General features: G+C 38.6%; 2 protein-coding genes across 2 annotated transcripts; both read right to left on the reverse strand.

Annotated features, from left to right (window-relative positions):
- Positions 1-6578: 6578 nt before the first annotated feature.
- Positions 6579-19682, reverse strand: LOC140945503 (uncharacterized). The gene is made up of 5 exons (XM_073394521.1): positions 19451-19682; positions 17848-18510; positions 16719-16997; positions 15989-16222; positions 6579-6922 (listed from the first exon to the last, which is right to left on the reverse strand). Exons 1-5 carry the CDS (start codon positions 19539-19541, stop codon positions 6579-6581), a joined length of 1611 nt encoding a protein of 536 aa, XP_073250622.1. The 5' UTR covers positions 19542-19682.
- On the reverse strand, positions 9133-12479 carry LOC140945923 (WAP, Kazal, immunoglobulin, Kunitz and NTR domain-containing protein 1-like). Its single transcript, XM_073394987.1, has 3 exons — positions 12338-12479; positions 10615-11276; positions 9133-9200 (listed from the first exon to the last, which is right to left on the reverse strand). Exons 2-3 carry the CDS (start codon positions 11144-11146, stop codon positions 9133-9135), a joined length of 600 nt encoding a protein of 199 aa, XP_073251088.1. The 5' UTR covers positions 11147-11276; positions 12338-12479.
- Positions 19683-23524: the final 3842 nt, after the last annotated feature.

Genomic DNA, 23524 nt, shown 5'->3' on the forward strand with positions numbered 1-23524 from the left:
AAACGACTTAAACAAGCTCAGTTGCGGAAAACTGTTATGCACACTCTGAACGCACACCCTAAATGCTTAGGGAGCTTCCTCTACCATCCTAAATGGTCGAATATATAAGCGATAATTTTTTGTTTAATGAAGCTTTATGGTCGAATCGAGCACATATCTTGTACGTGAGCAAGTCGTTCGCCACTTAAGCCATGATTCAACATCATTTTACACCGTAAATTTCTTTACTGTTTTACCAGTATAGGTGGCTAAGTGAATATCTAAGCAGTATTACAAAAGAGTGAGAGTATTTCAAAAGGGTTCATACAGTGTTAGTTGAAGTAAAAATTCAATTCTGTCATGAAATATTCAAAGATCCCGTACACTCGCACTGTGTGAAAGATTATATGCCTAAATCAAAAGAGGATAAAGTCAGTTGTAAACATCTATCTGCATCTAAAAAACATCTGAAATGATGATTTTACCTGGAGTATAACCAATCCTTTCTGAAATATGTGTCTGAACTTTCTTATAAAGATCTCTTGCTGTGCCTTTTGTCGGTAAAAGAGACATCCTGTCAGTATTTTCAGCCGAGACACTCTGAACGCAGGGGAAAAGGTTAACGCGAGATTCCAGCGCGATCAGTCGTTCGTTTGTTGTTTCATTCTTCACCCAGAGACATCCGCAGACAAAAACTAATACAACAGAAAGGAACGATGGTCTAAGAGACGGAATAAAATCAAGGAGTCGACGAGATTCTGAGGAGTTCGAGGATTTCATTTCTGCAGCTTGCATGCCAATCGTCCCATGCATATGAAGACGGAGGTGAGTGGGAAACTTGCCAGTAAAACTTGATCCTTAAAAAATTCGCTTAGAGAAACATGTCATCACGACTGGCGTAACGATAACAAGACTTTATAAGCAGTGTCACAAGGCACGACACAGACAGTTATAAAAAAAATTAGCTTATGGGGGAGGGGGAAGGTGAAGTACGAAAAGGAGAAAATATTCGTGTAAGGGAAACCGCTCTGAATGAAAAAAAATCATGCACGCCAAGTAACGCCAAAAAATATTCATGCACTAGCCTAAAAAATTCATACAAAGGAAATGCTAACGAAAAAAATTCATGCGAGTTTTCTATAATTAAGAAATGGTAAACGTGCAGCGTGCAACCATGGAGTTATGGATGCACGCGGGAGGTTGCTAAGCACGAAAGAAGCGTAAGAGTCGCACGAGGCGATAGCCGAGTGCGACTCTAGCTTCTTGAGTGCTTAGCAAACCTCCCAAGTGCATCCATAACTCCATGGTTGCACAGCTGCAACGTTTACCATTTCTTTTATAACATAATCAAAAGAGAAAAACATTATTTTCCATTTGCCTTCGGTTGAGTCATCGGTCCGAGTTCATGTATGGTGACACCAGCCCGCGCGTAAACAAATCATGTTCTATGTTTTTCAAAACTCGCCTTTGAGTTTTTCTTTCGCTGAATCAACCGTTCTCCGTCCTCAGGTAAATTGCAAAACGTTTTTCGTTGTTATTCTGAATGGCATCTGTCTACTTGCTCTTAATATTAGGGTAAAAACATTGAGGGAAAACTATAGCTGCAACTATAAACACCAACTAAAAGGACTAAAAAATAAGCTAAAACTAAATAAATGAAATAATTATTAAGCTTATTTATGTGACAATTTTTGAAATAAACGCAAAGTAGAAATGAGAAAATTTGACTGTAATTCCTTTAGAATAACAGGTAACACTAATTTTTAAAAGAAATTAACTAGCTTTGTATCGAAATCTGTCTGGGGAAATCCAGCTATGAAAGTGAAAGTTGAAACTGAAATTCGCCGACACACAGCCGGCGCTGAAGCTGTTGTTTTTCGACCGTTCTCCGAACGACTGTTATGAATGAACACTGAGGAACAAAATAATACACACAGAAGTTATTTTTTGAAAAATTTATTTGAAAACTCAAATGTTTCTGTACTCAAATGAAATTCGCTTATTCCAGCGTTATGTGCCCGTTTAAACTCAACTAAAATTTTTAATCGATGCGATGAAAACTTCACAACAAAGCTGTCTCGAATTTGAGCGTGTTTGCTAAAATATTTGCTTGAATTTAGCATCAGCTTGACCAAAAAGTCAATAACACAATGCTAATTGATAATTTTCCTTTCCAAACAGACTTTCTCTTCTATAAAAAACACACAAAATGTACCTTAAATCTTCGCTCGCTCGATTTTCCTTCAGCAAATTCTAGCCGCGAGGAAAACAGTGATTCATTCATCCAGGGCAAATTTGTCGCTTGATCTTTTGTCTTTTTTCCTTCAAAACGACAGCTTAGTATTTTCTTCAACTTCCACTTTTCATCTGTGCATTTCATCGGTGTATTTTACCGTCAGGAGAGGAGATTTGTTGAATTTGCCTAAATTTTCCCTCGCTATACTAGCTCAGTTTCTTAGCGTGCACCCACGGGGAAATGGTAGTGGCTTATTGACCAATCAGAGCGCGCGATTTAGTTTTGTTATGTTATAATTATGGTTTGTCCCTAACTGACCTTTTTCCTTTTTGCATTTTCGTGTTGCAGTAAAACGTGCTCAATAGCGGGTGAAAAGCGGAGAAAATTGAGTATTTATATTTACTGATTGATTTCTGTTTTTTTTTCATGATCCCAGAAATAAGTTTCATCAAGATGGATAATACGCTTTTTAATTTCGTAGTCTATTTCAGTCTGAATAAGAACTCTGTTAACCATTGGTTTTTCACTCCCTTTATGAACCCAGATAATAACAGATACGGTTACGCCCCGCCCGCCTGAAAGGAAATAGGGAGCTTAAGCAACTACGAGGCCGACGACGACAAAAAAACAGTAGGTTTAATGATCAAAACAACAACTCTGCACGTGCATCAAGCTTTTTAGTACGTTTCTTTGACGTCCACTGCACGACTACTTCGTGAAACCTCCTAATTTAACGTTTTATGGAGGACGTGGACATACGACGACGAATTTTGCTTCCTCTTTTTGAACTGGAATAAATTTTTAACGAATTCAACTCAACAAAAGTCTTCTACATTTGGCATATTGAGAGGGTCCAAAAAGACGCGATAAAGTTTGAAAGAACGCAAATTCATTTTTTTAGCGACGTTTTCACTGCTGCCGCCGTCGTCGTCGTCATCGATGCTTAAGGTCCCTAATAACCTTTCTAAGGCTTCGGCTTAAGCAAAGGGTAGGGAATTCATGAATTCTTATTCACTCCTTCTTTCAACGTTTGGGTAGTTATTTTAACGTTTAGTGCAATTTTAATTTTGCACAGGTACCGTATTTAAGGACCTCTTTAAGTAATTGGTACACATTTCTAAAACTTTAGTAGGGGGCAATAACGTAAACCCTTAAAGCTCTCCTGTTAAACGAGAGAGAGGAGGAGACGTTAGTTAATTGCAGTCTAAAATTAGCCCGCAGCAACGATAAGTTTCTAAGTAATTAGGATTCCAAAATACAGAAAAAAACGTGCTTGAATTAGAATATGGACCCTTTATAATAATTTATGGTTATTTGTTCTGAACTTGTTAATACCTGTTTATCCAAGCTTTGGCGAGGAAGTCTGTGCAGCCACGGAGATCTATATTTTTTCGATGAAAATAGAACTTTGTTAAAATACAATCCGTGATATAATTTGTGGACATAAGTTACTTCTTGTTGTCCTAGAGAAAAAGAAAAAAACTAATAATTGAAAAAAATGTTCTTGCATGCCCAGTAAGATAAAATAGCCGCTTCGCCTTTAGTAAATACATTATTATTGACCTATTTACTTAAAACGTAAAAAAATGTTTCGACCTAAATGTGCAAATTCTTCTCGATAGAGTAATGATTTTGAGATTATATTCTTTGTTCCTTTAAAGTATCTTAAATATTTTTACTTGATCACCTCCTTTCAATTAAATGAGTAGGCTATCTTTAACTTGTAAATGAAAGTAATTAGAGACTTTTGTGCTTTCTTCTTGCTTATTCAGGTGTCTCGGTTCATTACTTGGTTGGTAATGATTGTTAACTCCTCAGTGATTATGAAAGGTGCACAGCTGTGTCAGTATACACGATTCCAACCAAGAGCCTGAAAACGTGAGAATTTAGGATAATCTAGGAATAGGCGCCAGTCTTTTATCGGATTTTCACCTCAAAAATTTTTTTTTTTTCTAACCAAAAAGAAGAAAAAAGAAAACTAAAATTAAAACCAATAAATAAACAACAATACAGGAAAAAACAAACAAAACAAAACAAACGAACAAAAAAAAACACACACACATCAGGTAATACTATTCGCCGATCTCATATTTGTGATGATCACGACCAGTCGTCCTCTTGTGACGAGTGCTTTCTTTCTTCGATCACCAACGCAAAAAGATCACATACTAGATGTTTCGCAATCGGTCTTCGTTTTCAGTTCAACCTCACTTGTAAAGTAACTTCCGGTATGGTCAGTGGGTATAGTAGTTGCCAGTAGTCTATACCCTTTATTTAAAACTCAGGACAGAATTTAATAGCTTTCATTACCGCGCTTGAAGAGACAAACAGCAGTCGCCCAAAATCACTCTTTATGTCTGATGTAGAAGGATGGAGTGCTTTCAGTGTGTGCTTGTTATATCACATTAAAATACATCAAATTTCCTTCAAGTTTTCGATTTGAAGCTCAAAAGTACTGCCATATATGGGCTATATAGGTGTGCCGCTATGAAGGATATGGTTTCCAAGCAGTATACTCTGCGATAGGGTATATAAACCAGAAAGTTTGGGTCTAGAATAGGGTATCATTTTCCAGGAAACTGATCAATTGGTTGAAAATTTTAGTCTAGACTAGGGAAACCGGGAATTGCCACTCAAAAATATAAAAAATCAAATCGGTTTTGTTTTGGCTGGACTGTGCTAATAACCGCAGTAGTTTCTGGAAATCAGCTACTCTAGGATAGGGGGGATTTGGGGAATTTAATCTAGTATAGGGTAGCAAAATTCAGCTGAACTAGCTCTGGTATCGGCTAAGGGTCCAGGGTCCCAGCGGCACATGCCCACCCCAAAATTCCTTAATCACCCTCCCCCGGGTCCCTACCTTACGAGATACGAGGACTGAAGAGTGAATGATAGACTATTCTTTTTAGAAATACTCCATTCTGAGGTCAATTTTTTAACCTGTCAAGGTCTGTTGCATATAAACCAACATTTCCTGAGACTCTAGAGAAGTGCACTTTCACCCGGCCAACAATTTTGCCCAACTAAAAACCACGCTATAAAATTGGCATGTGGAAGTCAGTGGCAATGTCCTGACGCGCTGATGTAGGTAGACTTCTTTTGACCGCTGTGGCTATGGCTGGTAACTGGTCAAGGTGCTGAAAACACCAAGTGACCGGCAGTCCCATATTCTCCGTAAATTTCACAAAATCAAAAAATTCCACCTAATCTAAACTATCATACCATGTCGATTAAGAAAAGTCAAGCGATCCTGAAATGCTTTATAGATCTCAAGTCTAGCGTTTGGTTACGCTGGGCTCAGAAGACGAAACCTTTGTGAAACCCGAACTTTTTTCAGCTCGACTGCCGGTCAAGGTTTTCAAAACACTAAATGACCGGCAGTCCTAAGTGTCACAAAAAAGTACTGTTTCTGTGCATAGTTAGAAGCGGGCACTGGCTGGGAAAACCGGCAAACTTCAAAGGACTGGGCTATTGTCTCAGTGCACTTTGCTCTAAAAAAATTACAAGACACAAAAGTTCAAATACTACATCCATGTTAGAATCGCACAAATAAATAGACCGAATAATGGTTTTTAGTCAGAACCATTAATTCATTGATCCAGTGACCGTTCTAATCATTTTGTTTGCGATGTTTGAAGTACATCTCACGTGATAAAAACTCATTCGAGCACATCAAGGGAAACAGTTCTATTGACGGGTGACTTAATAAAAGAATTCCTGAACTTAAAATTACTTGAGCTGATGTAAAGCCCGATTCTTATTGACTGGGGGAAACGATGAAATAAAGATGAAATAGATTAACTTTTGAGTAGAAATTTATTAAGTACCACAAAAAACCCATAAACTAAGCGTTAATCAGAATCCAAAGGAGTCTCTGAAAAATCTTTTAATCAATCGAAGTGGAAGCAGAAGCGCTTGGGTGAGATTTTCGCTCGAGCCTCACACTCCCGTCAAGCGAGTGGTTCAGAACTTTCCTTTGAACGGCCTCGCGTGTTCCTGACCTACGCAATAATTGATGGCATTGTTCCGCAGTCTGATGCATACATATTACCGATTACATATTATCGATTTCCGCCCTCTCTTCGGGGGGAGGAGCGCGGGCTCATTTCCCAAACAGCGGCTTGTATTCGAGCCTAACACATAACAAACAACCGAATAGTTCCATATAATGTAACCATGTATTATGTTCTGTAACATTTCGTAGCCTATTTTCATACAGCTTCTAAGAGTTTTTTTACTGATAAGCTTACCGGGACAATCGATTCTAGAGATTGTTTAGTTATTTTTAGTTCTCATAAATGCAAAAGAAAACAACAAGCTTATTACTTAAACATAAAAACCGGTTGTAGCTCATTATAATTATTTAAGTTGTTTCGTAAAACGTTTCTATTTCGTCTGGTGTGAAATTGTATGTTCCTGCCAGGAATGTTTTGGCGAAGGTGCAGCCATAGCTGTACCCGCTCGGTGGGCTGTAAGTATGGCCAAGGTTGCTACCTGAATTGCGATTGGATGACGCGTAGTTTGATATGTAAATGTCACTTCCTCCTCCGAATGTAGGCCCATATGATGGGTTATTGTATATGGAATATTGTCTTCTGGAGCTATATTTCCCTTCTGTCTGAGGCAGCTTGACGGGTGCCCATCCTGGCTTGTTTACAAGTGAGAATAAAAAGGCGTTTGAGTCGTACCGATACCCAGAGCCAGAACCTACAAGAAAATAGACATGGAATAAAAGTGACATTTAGGATATTTTTTTCTGATACAGAAGGTAAATTAGAGCGTCTGCGACGCAGGCAAAATGAACACAAGACACATTAAAAAAAAATTTATGAAGTGTGTCGAGAGTTTAATTCCTATCTGGAACTCAGGCATTTTTTTAGTTCTTCTCCCAACATATATCCGTACATTAGCAATGTAAATAAACAAAAAATACGCGTTCGCCAAATTTGAAATACACGGCCGATTACCCCCTGAATTGAAATCAACTCATTATCAATCATATTACCCTGCTTACATCTATACCCTCGACAAGAATAACTCCAAACACATCCAATTAAGGCGAAAAAATGTAAATCACTGGGTCGCCTAGTAATATACAATTAGTGGAAAAAAATTTACAGATACTAAGTGCTTTATAAATTATTGATAAAATAACCATGAGAATGTGTATATTTTGTGTTTATCACGCAGTGTTTTATTTTATTGCTTACTATAAAACCTCCCGCAAGCAGCCAATTTTTGAACGGGAGATTAACAATCGGGGTCCTGAAACAGACTGTACGCTCACGGGAGCCAAGGTTTCCGTCTATGGGAGCTGTCTAAAAGCAAAAATTCGCAATTACAAAGCAATAGATTCGAGAAAAAATATATCTGAAAAATAATATATAAAACGTTGCGTAATTAGATATTTCCTTTTGTAACTTGTTTAGAGCAAATCTGTTAAAATCATGATCTGACTTGTTGTTTTTCTGCCACATTTGCTAATTCCTTGTGAGTCTAGGAAGGAGGTCCTCGGTTTTGGAGGGGTGAGGGGGTGCGTGTTCGAATCTAGATCCGCCAACCTTAATCCTTTATCGGCTACTGCTTAACCATGCAAGGTCAAACTGACTCCACATTTCTCAGTACAAAGCTACCAAGCTGCACCTTTCACCGAACATATCCATGCAAGTAACTGCAATGGTAAGGTAACCGCCCCTTACAATGCTCACTTACCCCATGAAATACTTGTGTATCCTCCAAAAATATACCTCCCGACCCTAATTATTGTCACAGTCGGGCCCTTGGCGTCACATTGGGAGTGAAATGTACTTACAGCCCAGCCGTCCACGGATGCACGCCAACAGCGATTCCAGAGAGAATTAACGCTTTTTGCCACAGGTGCCAGCCAGTTATTGAACGAGGTTAAGTAATTATTGTTGCTTCCCACAATAACGGAGTCGTGCAAACCTAGGACGAAAAAAATCTACTTCTTTTATTTGGCAAAAGAACGCTGTTATGGCCAAGAATATAACTAGAACTGTTTAAAAACTCTTCAACAGATCGTTTCCTTGCCAAGTGTAACGGCATCCAAGTGACAAGAGACTGGATATCAAGTGACACCTTATCTTCTGGCGAGGAAATTCTTAGTATTTCAAATTTAAAATCTAGTGAAGGCTCCCCCCTCCTTTTCCCTTTAAGAACTTGCCACTCACAGGTCAACCTATAACAATGACACTCTTTTTATAACAATATGAAAGACCATCACTGTCAGTCCTATACAAATTTAACTAAAGAAGTCTAAGTGATCTTGTGATAATGTCCTAGCATATATAATGTCTTGAACTGGATATACGAACCTTAATAGTCCTTCAGTATCTATAATCTGTAACTATGGTCTCTTTTAAGGATTATGTTACATGTCACTAAATGTTCCATTTATGTCTGTGCAGACCTTGCATGGGCGGATCTAGGGGGAGGGTGCAGGGGGTGCGCACATAATACAACTAGTATTCTGCAAAAAATAATAATAAAAATAATAATAATAATAATAATAATAATAATAATAAATAATGTGGTTTATTGGTGTTCAAGTAGTTTGGCATTGAAAACTCCTTGTAATAGGCTCCTGGTTTACGTCACCAGTCAGTTACGCCATTTCTTAGTGGTGCACCCTACCTTTGAAAAATCCTGGACCCACCCCTACTGCCTTGTTGCCTAAGACAAACCTGCAGCTGAGCTGCGTTGTACTGCCACATTGGTCCTGGCCTTCTTTGTTCCAATGATGTTTGTTGCTACACATTCGTACAAACCGTTGTCAGCAGGGCTTAGGTTCTTAATGATTAATGTACCCTTGTGTCCCTCAGTCCTGCCGACGGGAAAAGGTAGCACCGCTCGAATCCAGGTTACCCCAGGACGAGGATAGCCTTTAGCTTGACAGGTTACTTGAAACTTAGTGCCTCGAGTGGTGCGGCAAGTGAAGGTGGAACTTTTGTGAAGATTGGAAGACCTGAAAAAAATTTATCTGGTTACTATGAAGCCCTCATATAGTCTAAAGGATTGCAACTGAGAAACATGACAACACATAGATCTTTATTTTTTCGGGAAACTTTGTACAAGATGTTCATCTGTATAACAGAAAGGAAAAGGAGAGAAGAAACAAATTCAAATAATTGGTTAGCACTTAAATAACAAACACTTTATTTAAGTATCAGAACAATAAGTAATATTTTAAATTTTAAACTATATCGTATTGTTTACAAATTAAAAACTAAATATATGTCCACGATAGGAAAACTATTTACAATTGTGAATAATTTAAAAGTGGGAAAAGGAAAATTAAGCATTACTAAGAAAAAAACTATCAAAAATCTAGGCCTAAAAAAGGCCTAAACTTTGTTAGTGTCTTTTTCTAGAATTAGAAGTCATGGCCACTAAAAGTGTGAAAGGGTCACGAATCGACCTTGGCATTTTACACGACCTCGGCATTTCATCGGTGAAGCACCAGGTTGGCTCAATTAACTCTGGGGTAAGATGACAAGGGGAGGGTCCCTGATTAGTTCACCACTTGTGTTGCGTTAGAAGCTATGACACGTTAATAAAGTTATGAATTGATTGATTGATTGATTGATTGATTGAGGATGGTGCTCTATGCCTTTACATCTTACAGGATTCCTGAGATGTTTTAAAAGGTTCTGTTCAATTCTCGCAACCTTACCTCACGCGAGGACATGTAGCATATTGCTGGTTTTCAGTGTCACGCCATTCAAAATAGATCAAAATAAAAATCTAAACCGTTCAATAGATAAAGTCCAGAATCTGGGGAATGAAAGGAGGTACATATACAAAGACCCTCGCCAAGATTCAGCTCAGGGGAATATTTCGTATACGAGATATCGGAAGAAATGTTTTACCCAAACTTATAAAGATTTGTATGGAGACGCCATGCTGGTACTCACCTGGATGAGCTCCAACATAGCGGACGGAAGCCAACAGAAACATCTGTTACCGAGTTTATCTACAAAAGCGTAAATTTATTCTTCGAGAAACTCATAAACATTGAAGTAATACTTTTTCTAATACATAAACTGTTTAGATAGTAAAATTTCCTGAAAAAAGTCATTTTTTTAAAAATTATTTTTCAGCTGCTCTAATGCATCGTGAAAGTGAAATCTCCGTAGGATCGATTTGTTTTTTTAGTTTGAATTTTAGTGACGTCATCTGAAAACCAACAATACTGACATAACAAACAAAATTTAACAGCCTGCTAATTAGCCTCCCTGCAGACGTCCTTTGGGGTTCGTTTGTCACACATTCATTTCTCCGTGGGGGAGAAATGAATGCGTGACAAACGAACCCCAAAGAACGTCTGCAGGGAGGCTACCTGCTAATAACAAACCCAAAAAATGAAATTTCTCTCTGACCTGGAACAGACAAGTTACCAGTGGCCTCGGACGATCCAAGAATGTTTCTGGCAGCACATAAGTACGGTCCAGCATCGCTGTAATTCAGATTTCTAATGATCAACTCTCCTTCCTTAATCAAATACTTTGCACTTGGCTGAAGTTTTCTGCCCATAAATTGCCATTCCATGACTGGGGAAGGATTTCCTCCGATCGTGCAATAAAATGCTGTATTTCCTCCTTTGTCTTGTGTCTGCTCTGCCGGTGATAACATCACTTGTGCAGCAGATATCGATTTCCCAGGCCTTCCAGGTGGCCCCGGCATGCCTTTTGGCCCAGGCTCTCCTTTGTCTCCCTTTTCTCCTCTCGGTCCTGCAGGACCCGTTATTCCTGTTTTTCCGGATTTTCCAAGAGGTCCCATGGGACCTCGAGGACCTTTCTTTCCTTTTGGTCCCCTCCTTCCACGTGGTCCCCTCGCTCCAATGGGACCAGGATATCCGGGGGGACCTGAAGGACATACCTTCTCACTTGACCTACAGTATTTGGTGGGCATAAGTTGTTCAAACTGTTTGCTGATTTCTTTTCTCACTTCTTGTATGATGACGCCACTTGAAGTGTCGTTCAAACGTTTCTTCGCTTTCTTACCCGGATGGTTGCTGATGCTTTTATTGGAAACGGGCTGGCTGCAGTAAAGTAAAATTAGATAATACCTGTTAATTACCCATTGATAAATTGTAAAAATGAACAAGATCGAGAAGGAACGAAATTAAAAATGATACGGCTGACATTTCTGATAAAGGTAACTTACAAAAGAACAAGAATCGAATCTTAAGACCTGCGCACGAATTTCAAGCCAACTGAGATCTTGAACACACCTATTTTGAATCGCTCTTCTAATCCCACAAAGGTTAAGAAAGGTTTTTCAAATTAGACTGAACTCCTTTGAAAGAAACGGAAATATCATGTACTGAATAATCTCTTAATACACGCCTTTTGTCTATACTGATCTATAATGTCTACACTATTCTAAAATTTATCCAGAAAGTGCTAAACGAAAATAGCTCAATCTAAAGCAAACAGATAAATCTAAAAATAAATTCCCAAGAATTGGGTCATTATTGCTTGAAACTGGTCACGCAATACCTTTCAATTCCGAGACCCAAAATAACCTCAAACAAGAAGCACATGCAGCCCCCACTTAAAGAATATGTTTAAGGAACCTCATCTAATGTCGTCTGGCTAAAAATCCTAAAAAGACAATCTTGCTGAAAAGCTCTATAGTAACATTATTTATAAATTCAACTTCATTTACGCTGTAGATCTCTTCGGTTTTTTATCAGTGGCAGTGGCATAATTATTGCTGGCATCTAGGGAGCATTATACAAAACAGTTTCATACAGTCTAAGTTAAAATTTAATACTATTTTGAAATTGTAAAAGATCCCGTGTTGTTAACGGGAACTCACGTCATGAAAGGTTATGTCTTAACGGAGGGAGGATAAAAGCGGGTCTAAACATCCTCAAAGTCAGGGGCGGATCTAGGGGGAGGGTGCAGGGGGTGCGCACCCCCCCACCCCCCTGCGATGACCTGCGTTTTTCTAATACAACTGGTATTCTGCAAAAAACTATGTGGTTTATTGGTGTTGAAGTAGAGCAAGAGACGAGTGCACCCCCTCCTAAAAAAAAACTGGTTCCGCCCCTGAAAGTACATAAGGCCATCCAAGTAAGATAAGAATAAATTTTACCTGAGGTATAGCCGTTCCCATCATCTGAAACTTGTGTCTGCATCTTCTTGGAAAGGTCTATTGCGATATCTTTTGTCGGTGAGAAAGTCATCCTGTCAAGATTATCAATCGTGCCACGCTTAGTGCAAGGAACACAGTAAATACGAGATTCCAGTGAAATCAGTCGTTCGTTTGTTGCTTCATTTTTCACCCAGAGACATCCGCAAACTAAAACTAATACCACCGAAAGGAACGATGGTCTAATCGACGGAAAAAACTCAGGGACTCGTTGAGATTTGGAAGAGTTTACGGTTTTCATTTTTGTAGTTTTACGATCGTTTTCTTTCACAGCCACTCGAAGACGGAAGTCTGAGGGAAAGTTGCAAGTTAAACCTGATCCGCTTCTGATTTAGCCCAGAAAAACAAAAGTGTTAGCTTACATTAGATTGACGTAAGCTGGGCTATTCTGCCGGTGGTAACTTTTCTCTTGTTGCACTCAAACGTGTTCAAAGTTGCAACAGTTTCCTTATTCTGAAATATTGCAGAAACCAAACATCACGTTTACAGGAAAGGTAAGAGGTTGACCACGTGATCATTGGCTTTATTTATCATTCGAGTATGAGTAATTTTATTTAATTTAATTCTTGTTTTCTGTCACAGTCTCTCCACGTTTGAGGGAAAGTTGGAAGTTAAACCTGATCCCTTCTCATTAAGCCCATAAAAACGAGTGTATTGGTTAAAATTAGCTTACATTAGATTGACGTAAGCCGGGCTGCTCTGCCTGTTGTTAACCTTCCTCCTGTTGCACTTAAATGTTGTCAAAGTTCCAACAGATACCATATTTTAAATTATTGCTGAAATCAAACATCACGTTTACAGGAAAGGACACAAGGTTGACCACGTGACCATTAACGCTCATTATTGATATCTTTGAGAGAATGAAGCTCTCTTTTTATGACAAAAATGAGTAATTTGATTGAATTTTAATTTTTCTCTATACATTAACAATTAATACTAGCCCGTGAACGCGATCTTTTATCTATTTACTATCAGTAGACATTTCCTATGAGTGTATATTACATTAATATTTTGTATACTAGAACAGTCATAATGGCCACTGATGTGCCACAGATATTATACGTAGGGCTTACATGAATTAGTAACCCAACGCTCTTAAATTTAATTACTACACTGCCAGAAGGCGATCGGGATTGTCACGTGACTGCAAGCAGTCTATTCCTGTATATGAGATAGTGTTGGCGCATAAAGCCATTAGTACTTTTAAACTTTGATTACTAATATTTATTTAGTGGTATCCGGCATTAGGCACGCGGACCGAGTAAAACCAAACTTTGATCAGTGTTATCTCTTAAGACTCTTAAGTTTCCTTATGGATTATTATAATAATTATGAAGGCCAAGCCACAGTTACAAACCGCCAGTGAGGACAGCCTGGTTCAGTAAAATATCACTGTACTGCTTTTTTTTTTTTTTCAACTTTGTTTACTCGGAAGCTGAGATTTCTTTGCCCTCATGATAAGGATGTAACTGTTTTCTGACAGATGACAGTATAGCTGTCCCCAGCTAGACTTGTACCCAGGTAAAAAAAGAAAAGATTAGGGTTGGGTTAAGGCCTACGCGGTACTGTGAGCAGCTTGGGAGATACTTTATAACACGCTTTTATCAGCCATTTATAATAGGAGCAGTTGGACTAGTTATAGATATCAAAATCATTTCTCTTTTTGACAATTATAATTTTCGTTTGTTTGTAAAATGTTGTAGTATACGTTCTAATGATTGTGTTTTGATTTAGATATAAGAAGCTTGCTTAGTGCTGTAGATTCGTTCACCTTTAAGCGTCTAGCTACTTGTACAATAAGCTCAGCTCAAATATCAAAGCCGGTGCCACGCATTATGTTAATTAGGTTGTTTCGTAAAAGGTTTCAACTTCGTCTGGTGTGAAGCTGTGTGTTCCTGCCAGGAATGTTTTGGCGAAAGTGCTTGCGTAGCTGTATCCACTCGGTGGGCTGTAAAAATTGCCAAGGTTGCTGTAAGAATAGCTATTAGATGACGCGTAGTTGGAAATGTGAATGTCATGTCCTCCTCCAAATGTAGGCCCATAGGATGAGCGAAAGAATGTAGAATATTTGCCAGAACTATGTTCTGACTGAGACAATTTGACAGGCGCCCATCCTGGCTTGTTTACGAGCGAAAATAAGAAGGCTTTTGAGTCGTATTGATACCGGCCAGAACCAGAAGCTAAAAGAAATGAACCAAAACTTTTCTAAGATAAGTTAGCGACATTGTCCTTTTGCCTGTCATAATGATGACGATGATGATAATTATTATTAATTAAAAACAGTAAATACCTTATTCTCATAAAACAAATTCGATCGAGTTTCTCAGTAACGTTCGTCATTTATCAAAAGCGAATCAGTTTCTAGTATATCTTCTTTATTATTAACATTATCAATGTTATTATTATCATTATATATTTATTATGATATTATTATTATTATTATTATTATTATTATCATCATCATCATTATCATCATTATTATTAGTATGAATATTATTTTATTGCATTATTATTTACGTGCAGGTATTTTGGCAAAAGACACAGCTATACTCATGGCAAGCGTGGTTCGTCCGCTCGGGAGAGAGTTTTATGTGGCTGCAAGCTCACCGAAGCTTAGGTGTCGGCCTGGGGAGATATTAATTTTAAAAGATTTGCAATTACAAGCAATAGATCGGGGAAAAAAATTAGTAATTAATAAGATATGTTCTTTTATAACTTTATGGAGCAAATCTCCAAATTTATCTGTTTTTGTCCTTTTTATTACTTGCCGAAGATAGAAGCTTCTTTATTACATGAACTGGTGCATGTCGGAATACATTTTGTTGGTAAATTAATACTTCGTTCGATTTTAAGGGTACTGTATTAAGAAGACAATAAAGGAAACAGACAATAAAGAGTTTTAGGAGCCTTTATCCTTGAAAAAGTATCAAACATTATGTATTTCTGTCACCCATTTCAGTCTATTAAGTTCGTTCGAATCCGAAGAGAAGAATCCCCTTCGCGACATTTCGCTCAGGCAAAATTAGGAAAGTTTGATCGGTGAAATGAACCTTCGTCTTGTTGTATCACGTACGTGGACATGTCAAAAGAGCGTGTTTTTTCTTTGCCAAAATTAGCGAATTTCACCAAAATCTGTGGTGAAGTTCGTTAGTCGCTACTTTTGGAATATGGGATCTGAGGGATGGAAGATAGCAGGGTGGCAAGAAAGTCGGAACAATATCGATATTTTAGAATCTCAAAATTATTATCATCATAGTATTAGCCTGGAGTTTGGGCACGTTTTGACAAGCTAGAAATGCTTCACTTATCATCTGCAGAACCAGAACTTGAGAAGTGGGGTGGAGGGTGGCGCTCATTCTCACCATGTTAGTGTAGGAGGGGCGGTCCTCGCCCCTTGAGGAAAGAGGGGATATGGGCCCACATCTAGAGCTATTAACCTAGAACCTTTGTCCGCCACTGCTTAACCATGTATGAAAGGCAGAGTAACATGATTCCACACTGTTAAGTACCAAGCTCCACGTTTAGCTGAACATATGAATGTCAATTACGCCAAAGGTATAAATGCCACTGCCATGGCTTACAATGCTCACTTACCCCATGAAATACTTGTGTATCCTCCAAAAATATATCTCCCGACCCTTATTATTGTCACAGTCGGGCCCTTGCCGTCACACCGGGAGTGAAATGTACTTGCAGCCCAGCCGTCCACGGATGCACGCCAACGGCGCTTCCAGAGAGAATTGACGCTTTTTGTGATAGGTGCAAGCCAGTTGCTTAAGGAGGTTAAGTGATTTTTGTTTTTTCCCACAATAACAGAGTCGTGCAAACCTGGGGGAAAAAAATTCGACTTTTGCTATTTGACAAAAGAACTATGTTGGAGCCAAGTGTAACTGTTTAAAAATTCGGCATCAAATAAATCCTTTATCAACTGTAACATTGCGAGTGACTAGAGGCTAGATAGCAAAAGTCACTTTATTTTCTGGAGAGCAAATTTTTAGGATTTATACTTAAACTCGAGTATAGGCTTCCCTCCTTCTCTCCCTTTAAACAATTGCTACACAAGCATATTCACCCTTAAACAACGACACTGCTTTTTAACAATAAATAAATTGCCATCACTAACGGTGGTCCTATATGTTTTACATTCCACTTAAGTATACACTGTAGACTGAGTCAGCTAAGCCTATTAAAGTAGTCTTAAACAGGATTCAGGAACCCTTGGTCTTGCGATCTCTGTGACCTGTTTTTGAACAACTGGGGCCTGATGGTTATGTTACTAAATGTTTAATTTATGTCTGTGCCGACCTTGCAGCCTAAAACAAACCTGCAGCTGAGCTACGCTGCACTGCCACGTTGACCCTAGTTTTCTTTGTTCCAATAATGTTAGTAGCTACACAGTCGTATAAACCGTTGTCAGCAGGAATCAAGTTGTTAATGGTAAGTGTGCCTTGGTTTATTTTCGTTTTTCCAGGTAAAGGCATTGCTGCTCTAGTCCAGGTTACTACGGGACGAGGATAGCCATCAGCTTGACAGGTTACTTGGAATGTGGTGCCTTGTACCGGTGCAGCAAGTAAAGGTGGAACTTTTGTGAATATTGGAAGACCTGAAAAAATAATTATCAGGTTTACATACTAAAATTACATGGACGACATCGGGAAGGAGGGGAGGGGAATAGTGTACTCAACACAGTTTTGTACTTGGAGCCGGCTCCGCGCCCCGAGGTCCAACACCATATGTCATTTTCAACAGAAAAGGAGCTACTTTCAAATACGTAGTTTAGAACTTTGCATGACGGGAGATCAACGCACTGTCTTAAAAATATGAATAAATCACAAAGGCAGAAAAATTTGTCGACTTTTTCACAGCCATACAATCCTTCCGCTAGCCCTTTTAGATCTTCTTACAGACCGAAATGACAGATTTCCCTACACTATTATGTACTTCCACTAGTAAAACACCGCCGGACCCTTTCATATACCTGAAGCCTCAAAATGGTACCCCTTTCGGAAGGAGCCTCCCTGTACAGGACATTAGAAAAAGTACCCTCCAGGGAACCGCAGGATTACAACTGAGAAAAATGAAAAAAATAGGTGTTTTCTTTTCCGGGAAACTTTGTACAAAAAATTTTCCTTTGCATAACAGAAAAAAAAGGGGCGATGAAACCAATTTAATTATTAGCTGGCAAATCTGTCAAAGGGTTTTTTCAAGAAGTCGTAGTCTGACGGCTACTATAGCCTTAACCGGATTCTGAAAGCGTGTCAAAATAAAGGTCAGGTGAAGATGATGTTCTGTCAGTGTGCCTTCACATCGTATAGTTTTCTTGAGATGTTTACGCAGCGTTCAATTCTCGCAACCTTATTACCTTGCAAGAACATGTAACATATACTAATATAACAAACAAAATTTGACGGCCTGTTATACAACAAACCTCAAGAATGAAATGCTTCTCTCACCTCGAACAGACAAGTTACCAGTGGCCTCGGACGATCCAAGAATGTTCCTAGCAGCACATGTGTACGGCCCAGCATCGCTGTAATTCAGATTTCTGACAATCAACTCTCCTTCTTTAATCAAATACTTTGCACCGGACAGAAGCTTTCTGCCCTTAAATAGCCATTCCACGACTGAGGAAGGATTTCCCGCTACAGTGCAATAAAATGCCGTATTTCTTCCCTCATCTCGTGTCTGCTCTGCTGGCGACAACATCACTTGTGGAGCAGATATCGATTTTCCAGGCCTTCCAGGTGGTCCCGACATGCCTTTTGGCCCAGGGTCTCCTTTATCTCCCTTTTCTCCTCTCGGCCCTGCGGGACCAGTTATTCCTGTTTTTCCAGATTTTCCAGGAGGTCCCATGAGACCTTGAGGACCTTTCTTGCCTTTTGGTCCCCTCCTGCCACGTGGTCCCCTCGCTCCAATGGGACCAGGACATCCAGGGGGACCTGTGGGACATACCTTCTCACTTGACTTACAGTACTTGGTGGGCATAAGTTGTTCAAACTGTTTGCTGATTTCTTTTCTCAGTTCATGTATGGTGATGCCAGTTGAAGTGTCGTTCAAAACGTTTCTTCGCTTTCTTACCTGCATGGTTGCTGATGCCTTTATTGGCAACGGGCTGACTGCAGTCAAGTAAAATTAGATAATACCTGTTAATTATCCATTGATAAATTGTAAAGATGAGCAAGATCGAGAACGAACGAAAGAATGATACGGCTGACATTTCTGATAAAGGTAACTTGCAAAAGAACAAGAATCGAATCTTATGACCTGCGCACGAATTTCTAGGCTACTGAGATCTTGAATACACCTACTTTCAATCGCTCTTGTAATCTCATAAGGGTTAAGAAAGGTTTTTCAAATTAGACTGAATTCCTTTGAAAGAAACGGAAATATCTCCATCAATAATCTCTTGATACACGCCTTTTGTCTATACTGATCTATAATGTCTATACTATTCGAAAATTTATCCAGAAAGTGCGAAACGAAAATAGTTCAATCTAAAGCAAACAGATAAATCTAAAAATGAATTGCCAAGAATTGGGTCATTATTGCTTGAAATTGGTCACGCAATACCTTTCAATTCCGAGACCCCAAATAACCTCAAACCAGAAGCACATGCAGGCCCCGCTTAAAGAAATGTTTAAGGAACCTCATCTAATGTCGTCTAGCTAAAAATCCTAAAAAAAAACAATCTTGTTAAAAAGCTGTATACTAATGATATCGACTATCTGGCGCGTGAAGGAATCTTGTTCTGCCGTTGTAAACACATTATTTATAAATTCAACTTCATTTACGCTGTTGATCTCTTCGGTTTTTTATCAGTGGCAGTGGCTTAATTACTGACAGATCTAGGGAGCATTACAAAACAGTTTCATACAGTCTAAGTCAGACTAAGTTAAAATCTGATACTATTTTGGAATTGCAAAACATCCCGTGTTGTTAACGCGAACTCACGTCATGAAAGGTTATGTCTTAACCGAGGGAGTATAAAAGCAGATCTAAACATCCTCAATGTACTTAAGGTCATCCAAGTAAGAAGAGTAAAAGAATATATTTTACCTGAGGTATAGCCGTTCCCATCATCTGAAACTTGTGTCTGCATCTTCTTTGAAAGGTCTATTGCGATATCTTTTGTCGGTGAGAAAGTCATCCTGTCAAGATTATCAATCGTGCCACGCTTAGTGCAAGGAACACAGTAAATACGAGATTCCAGTGAAATAAGTCTTTCGTTTGTTGCTTCATTTTTCACCCAGAGACATCCGCAAACTAAAACTAATACCAACGAAAGGAACGATGGTCTAATCGACGGAAGAAACTCAAGGACTCGTTGAGATTTTGAAGAGTTTACGGTTTTCATTTTTGTACTTCTACGATCGTTTTCTTTCACAGCCACTCGAAGACCGGAGTTTGAGGGAAAATTGCAAGTTAAACCAGATCCGCGTCTGATTTAGCCCAGAATAACAAGAGTGTTGGCTTACATTAGTTTGACGTAAGCTGTAACTTTTTTCTTGTTGCACTAAAACGTGGTCAAAGTTCTAGCAGTTTCCTTATTCTAAAATAATTGTAGAAATCAAACATCACGTTTACAGGAAAGGTAAGAGATTGACCACGTGACCATTGGCTTTATTCTTCATTCTTGATAACGTGGAGAGAATAAAGTTTCTCTTTTTGTAGCAAACATTCGAGCATGAGTAATTTATTTAATTCAATTCTTGTTTTCTGTCACAGTCACTCCAAGTTTGAGGGAAAGTTGCAAGTTAAACCTGATCCTTTCTACTTAAGCCCATAAAAACAAGTGTAGTAAATTAGCTTACATTAGATTGACGTTAGCCGTCTGCTCTCCCGGTTGTTAACCTTCCTCCAGTTGCACTCAAACGTGGCCAAAGTTCCAACAGATACCATATTTTATATTATTGCTGAGATCAAACATCAGGTTTACAGGAAAGGAAACAAGTTTGACCACGTGACCATTAACCCTCATTATTGATAACGTTGAGAGAAAGAAGCTCTCTTTTCATGACAAACATGAGTAATTTTATTGAATTTTAATTCTTGTCTGTTCATTAACAATTAATACTAGCCCGTAAACGTGATCTTACTTATTATCAGTAGAAATTTCCTATAGGGGTATATTTTATTTATAATATTTTCTATAATAGGTCAGTCATAAAGGATACTGATGTGCCTTAGATTGGCTGATGTGCTTACATGAGGTAGTAATAACCCAACGCTGGTAATTTTAATTACTACACTGCTAGAAGGTGATCGTCACGTGACTGCCAGCAGTCTAGTTCCTGTATATGAGAGAGCGTTGCCGCATTAAGCAATTAGTAATCTTAATCTTTGATTGCTAATATTAGTGGTATCGCATTGGGCAACAAAGCAGTGAGGACAGCCTGGTTCAGTAAAATATCACTATACTGTTTTTTTTTTTTCAACTTTGTTTACTCGGAAGCTGAGATTTCTTTGCCCTAATGATAAGGAAGTGACTATTTTCTGACAGATGACAGTATAGCTGCCACCAGACTCGTATCCAGGTGAAAAAAGTTCAGCGCAATTGGACCAGTTGTAGATATCAAAATCATTTCTCTTTCTGACTATTCTATTTTTTGTTTGTTTGGAAAATGTTGTAGTATACGTTATAATGATTGTGTTCTGATTTAGATATATGGGACTTCCTTAGTGCTGTAGATTCGTTCACCTCTGAGCGTCTACTTGTACAATCAGCTCAGCTCAAATATCAAAGCCGGTGTCACGAATTATATTAATTAGGTTGTTTCGTAAAAGGTTTCAACTTCGCCTGGTGTGAAGCTGTATGTTCCTGCCAGGAATGTTCGAGCGAAGGTGCTGGTGACGCTGTACCCGCTCGGTGGGCTGTAAGTATAGCCAAGGTTGCTGTAAGAATAGCTATTGGATGACGCGTAGTTATAGATGTTAATGTCATGTCCTCCTCCGAATGTAGGCCCGAAGGTTGAGCTAAACCAGATGGTCTGTGCTTTCCTAGAACTACATTGCCCTGACTGAGACAATTTAAAAGGCGCCCATCCTGGCTTGTTTACCAGCGAAAATAAGGAGGCTTTTGAGTCGTATTGATACCGGCCATAACCAGAAGCTAAAAGAAATGAAACAGAACTTTTCTAAGACATTTTAGCGACATTGTCCTTGTGCCTGTCATAATGATGACGATGATAACGATTATTATTAATAATTAAAAACAGTAAATACCTTATTCTCATAAAACAAATTCGATCGAGTTTCTCAGTAACGTTCGTCATTTATCAAAAACGAAATCAGTTTCTATGTGTTCTTTATTATTATCATTATCATTATCAATATTATTATTATCATTATTATTATATTACTGTTATTATTATCATCATCATCATTCTTAGTAGTATCAGGTTCCTGTTAGTATGAATATTATTTTATTGCATTATTATTTACGTGCAGGTATTTTGGTAAAAGATACAGCTATACTCATGGCAAGCGTGGTTCGTCCGCTCAGGAGAGAGTTTTATGTAGCTGCAAGCCTACCGAAGCTGAGGTGTCGGCCTGTGGGAGATGTTAATTTTAAAAGATTTGCAATTGCAAGCAATAGATCGGGGAAAAAAATTAGTAATTAATAAGGTATGTTCTTTTATAACTTTATGGAGCAAATCTCCAAATTTACCTGTTTTTGTCTTTTTTACCACTTACCAAAGCTAGAAGCTTCTTTTTGACATGAACTGGTGCATGTCGCTTACATTTTTATTGGTAAATTAATACTTCGTTCGATTTTAAGGGTACTGTGTTAAAGAAGACAATAAAGGAAACAGACAATAAAGAGTTTTAAGAGCCTTTATCCTTGAAGAGGTATAAAACATTATGTATTTCTGTCACCCATTTCAGTCTATTAAGTTCGTTCGAATCCGAAGAGAAGAATCCCCTTCGCGACATTTCGCTCAGGCAAAATTAGGAAAGTTTGATCGGTGAAATGAACCTTCGTCTTGTTGTATCACGTACGTGGACATGTCAAAAGAGCGTGTTTTTTCTTTGCCAAAATTAGCGAATTTCACCAAAATCTGTGGTGAAGTTCGTTAGTCGTTACTTTTGGAATATGGGAACTGAGGGATGGAAGATAGCAGGGTGGCAAGAAAGTCGGAACAATATCGATATTTTAGAATCTCAAAATTATTATCATCATAGTATTAGCCTGGAGTTTGGGCACGTTTTGACAGGCTAGAAATGCATCACTTGTCATCTGCAAAACCAGAACTTGAGAAGTGGGGTGAGGGCTGGCGCTCATTTACACCATGTGAGTGTAGGATGGACGGTCCTCGCCCCTTGAGGAACGAGGGGATATGGGCCCACATCTAGAGCTATTAACCTAGAACCTTTGTTCGCCACTGCTTAACCATGTATGAAAGGTAGAATTACGTGATTCCATATTGCTAAGTACCAAGCTCCACTTCTAGCTGAACATATCAATGCCAATTACGCCAAAGGTATAAATGCCACTGCCATTGCTTATATGCTCACTTACCCCATGAAATACTTGTGTATCCTCCGAAAATATATCTCCTGACCCTTATTATTGTCACAGTCCTCCCCTTGCCGTCACATCGGGAGTGAAATGTACTTGCAGCCCAGCCATCCACGGATGCACGCCAACAGCACTTCCAGATGGAATTCACCCTTTTTGCCACAGGCGCTAGCCAGTTTCTTAACAAGGTCAAGTGATTTCTTTCGTTTCCCACAATGGCGGAACTTTCAAATCCTAAGTATTAAGAGTCAACGTCCATAAAATGAAATTGAAAACAATTATTTTATGGACAGGTAAAAAGTTTTTAGAATGTCATTTACAAAAAGAGAAAAAGAAAATGTTATTGAGAAAAAGAGTAACATTGCAAGTGACTAAAGATATCATGTATGCATGCATGTACGTGATTTGCACGCTATTAAGGAAGTTCAAGCATTTAAGATCATTGAAACTCTAGTAAATACGCATAATTGTCTTAAGTTGCAAATTTCTGTAAGCGCAACACACACTCGCAATGATAGTAGCTCTCGTCTGGCTTTAGCAGTGATTAGATGGGTTTTGAATGCCTGAAAAATAAACAAACAAACAAAGAAAAACAAAAACAAAAATTGAAA

This window comes from Porites lutea, chromosome 8 (assembly GCF_958299795.1).
Source record: "Porites lutea chromosome 8, jaPorLute2.1, whole genome shotgun sequence".
In the NCBI taxonomy this organism is placed as follows: domain Eukaryota; kingdom Metazoa; phylum Cnidaria; class Anthozoa; order Scleractinia; family Poritidae; genus Porites; species Porites lutea.

What these genes read in the sequence shown, in the direction of transcription:
- LOC140945503 (XM_073394521.1), bottom strand. Translation starts at nt 19,541, where the DNA reads ATGACTTTCTCACCGACAAAAGATATCGCAATAGACCTTTCAAAGAAG. An exon ending in TGGGAACGGCTATACCTCAG is followed by an intron (nt 18,511 to 19,450) that starts GTAAAATATATT and finishes ACTTGACTGCAG; the next exon opens with TCAGCCCGTTGCCAATAAAG. An exon ending in TGGTAACTTGTCTGTTCGAG is followed by an intron (nt 16,998 to 17,847) that starts GTGAGAGAAGCA and finishes TTATTTTTTCAG; the next exon opens with GTCTTCCAATATTCACAAAA.
- LOC140945923 (XM_073394987.1), bottom strand. Translation starts at nt 11,146, where the DNA reads ATGCCCACCAAATACTGTAGGTCAAGTGAGAAGGTATGTCCTTCAGGT. An exon ending in TGGTAACTTGTCTGTTCCAG is followed by an intron (nt 9,201 to 10,614) that starts GTCAGAGAGAAA and finishes AATTTTTTTCAG; the next exon opens with GTCTTCCAATCTTCACAAAA.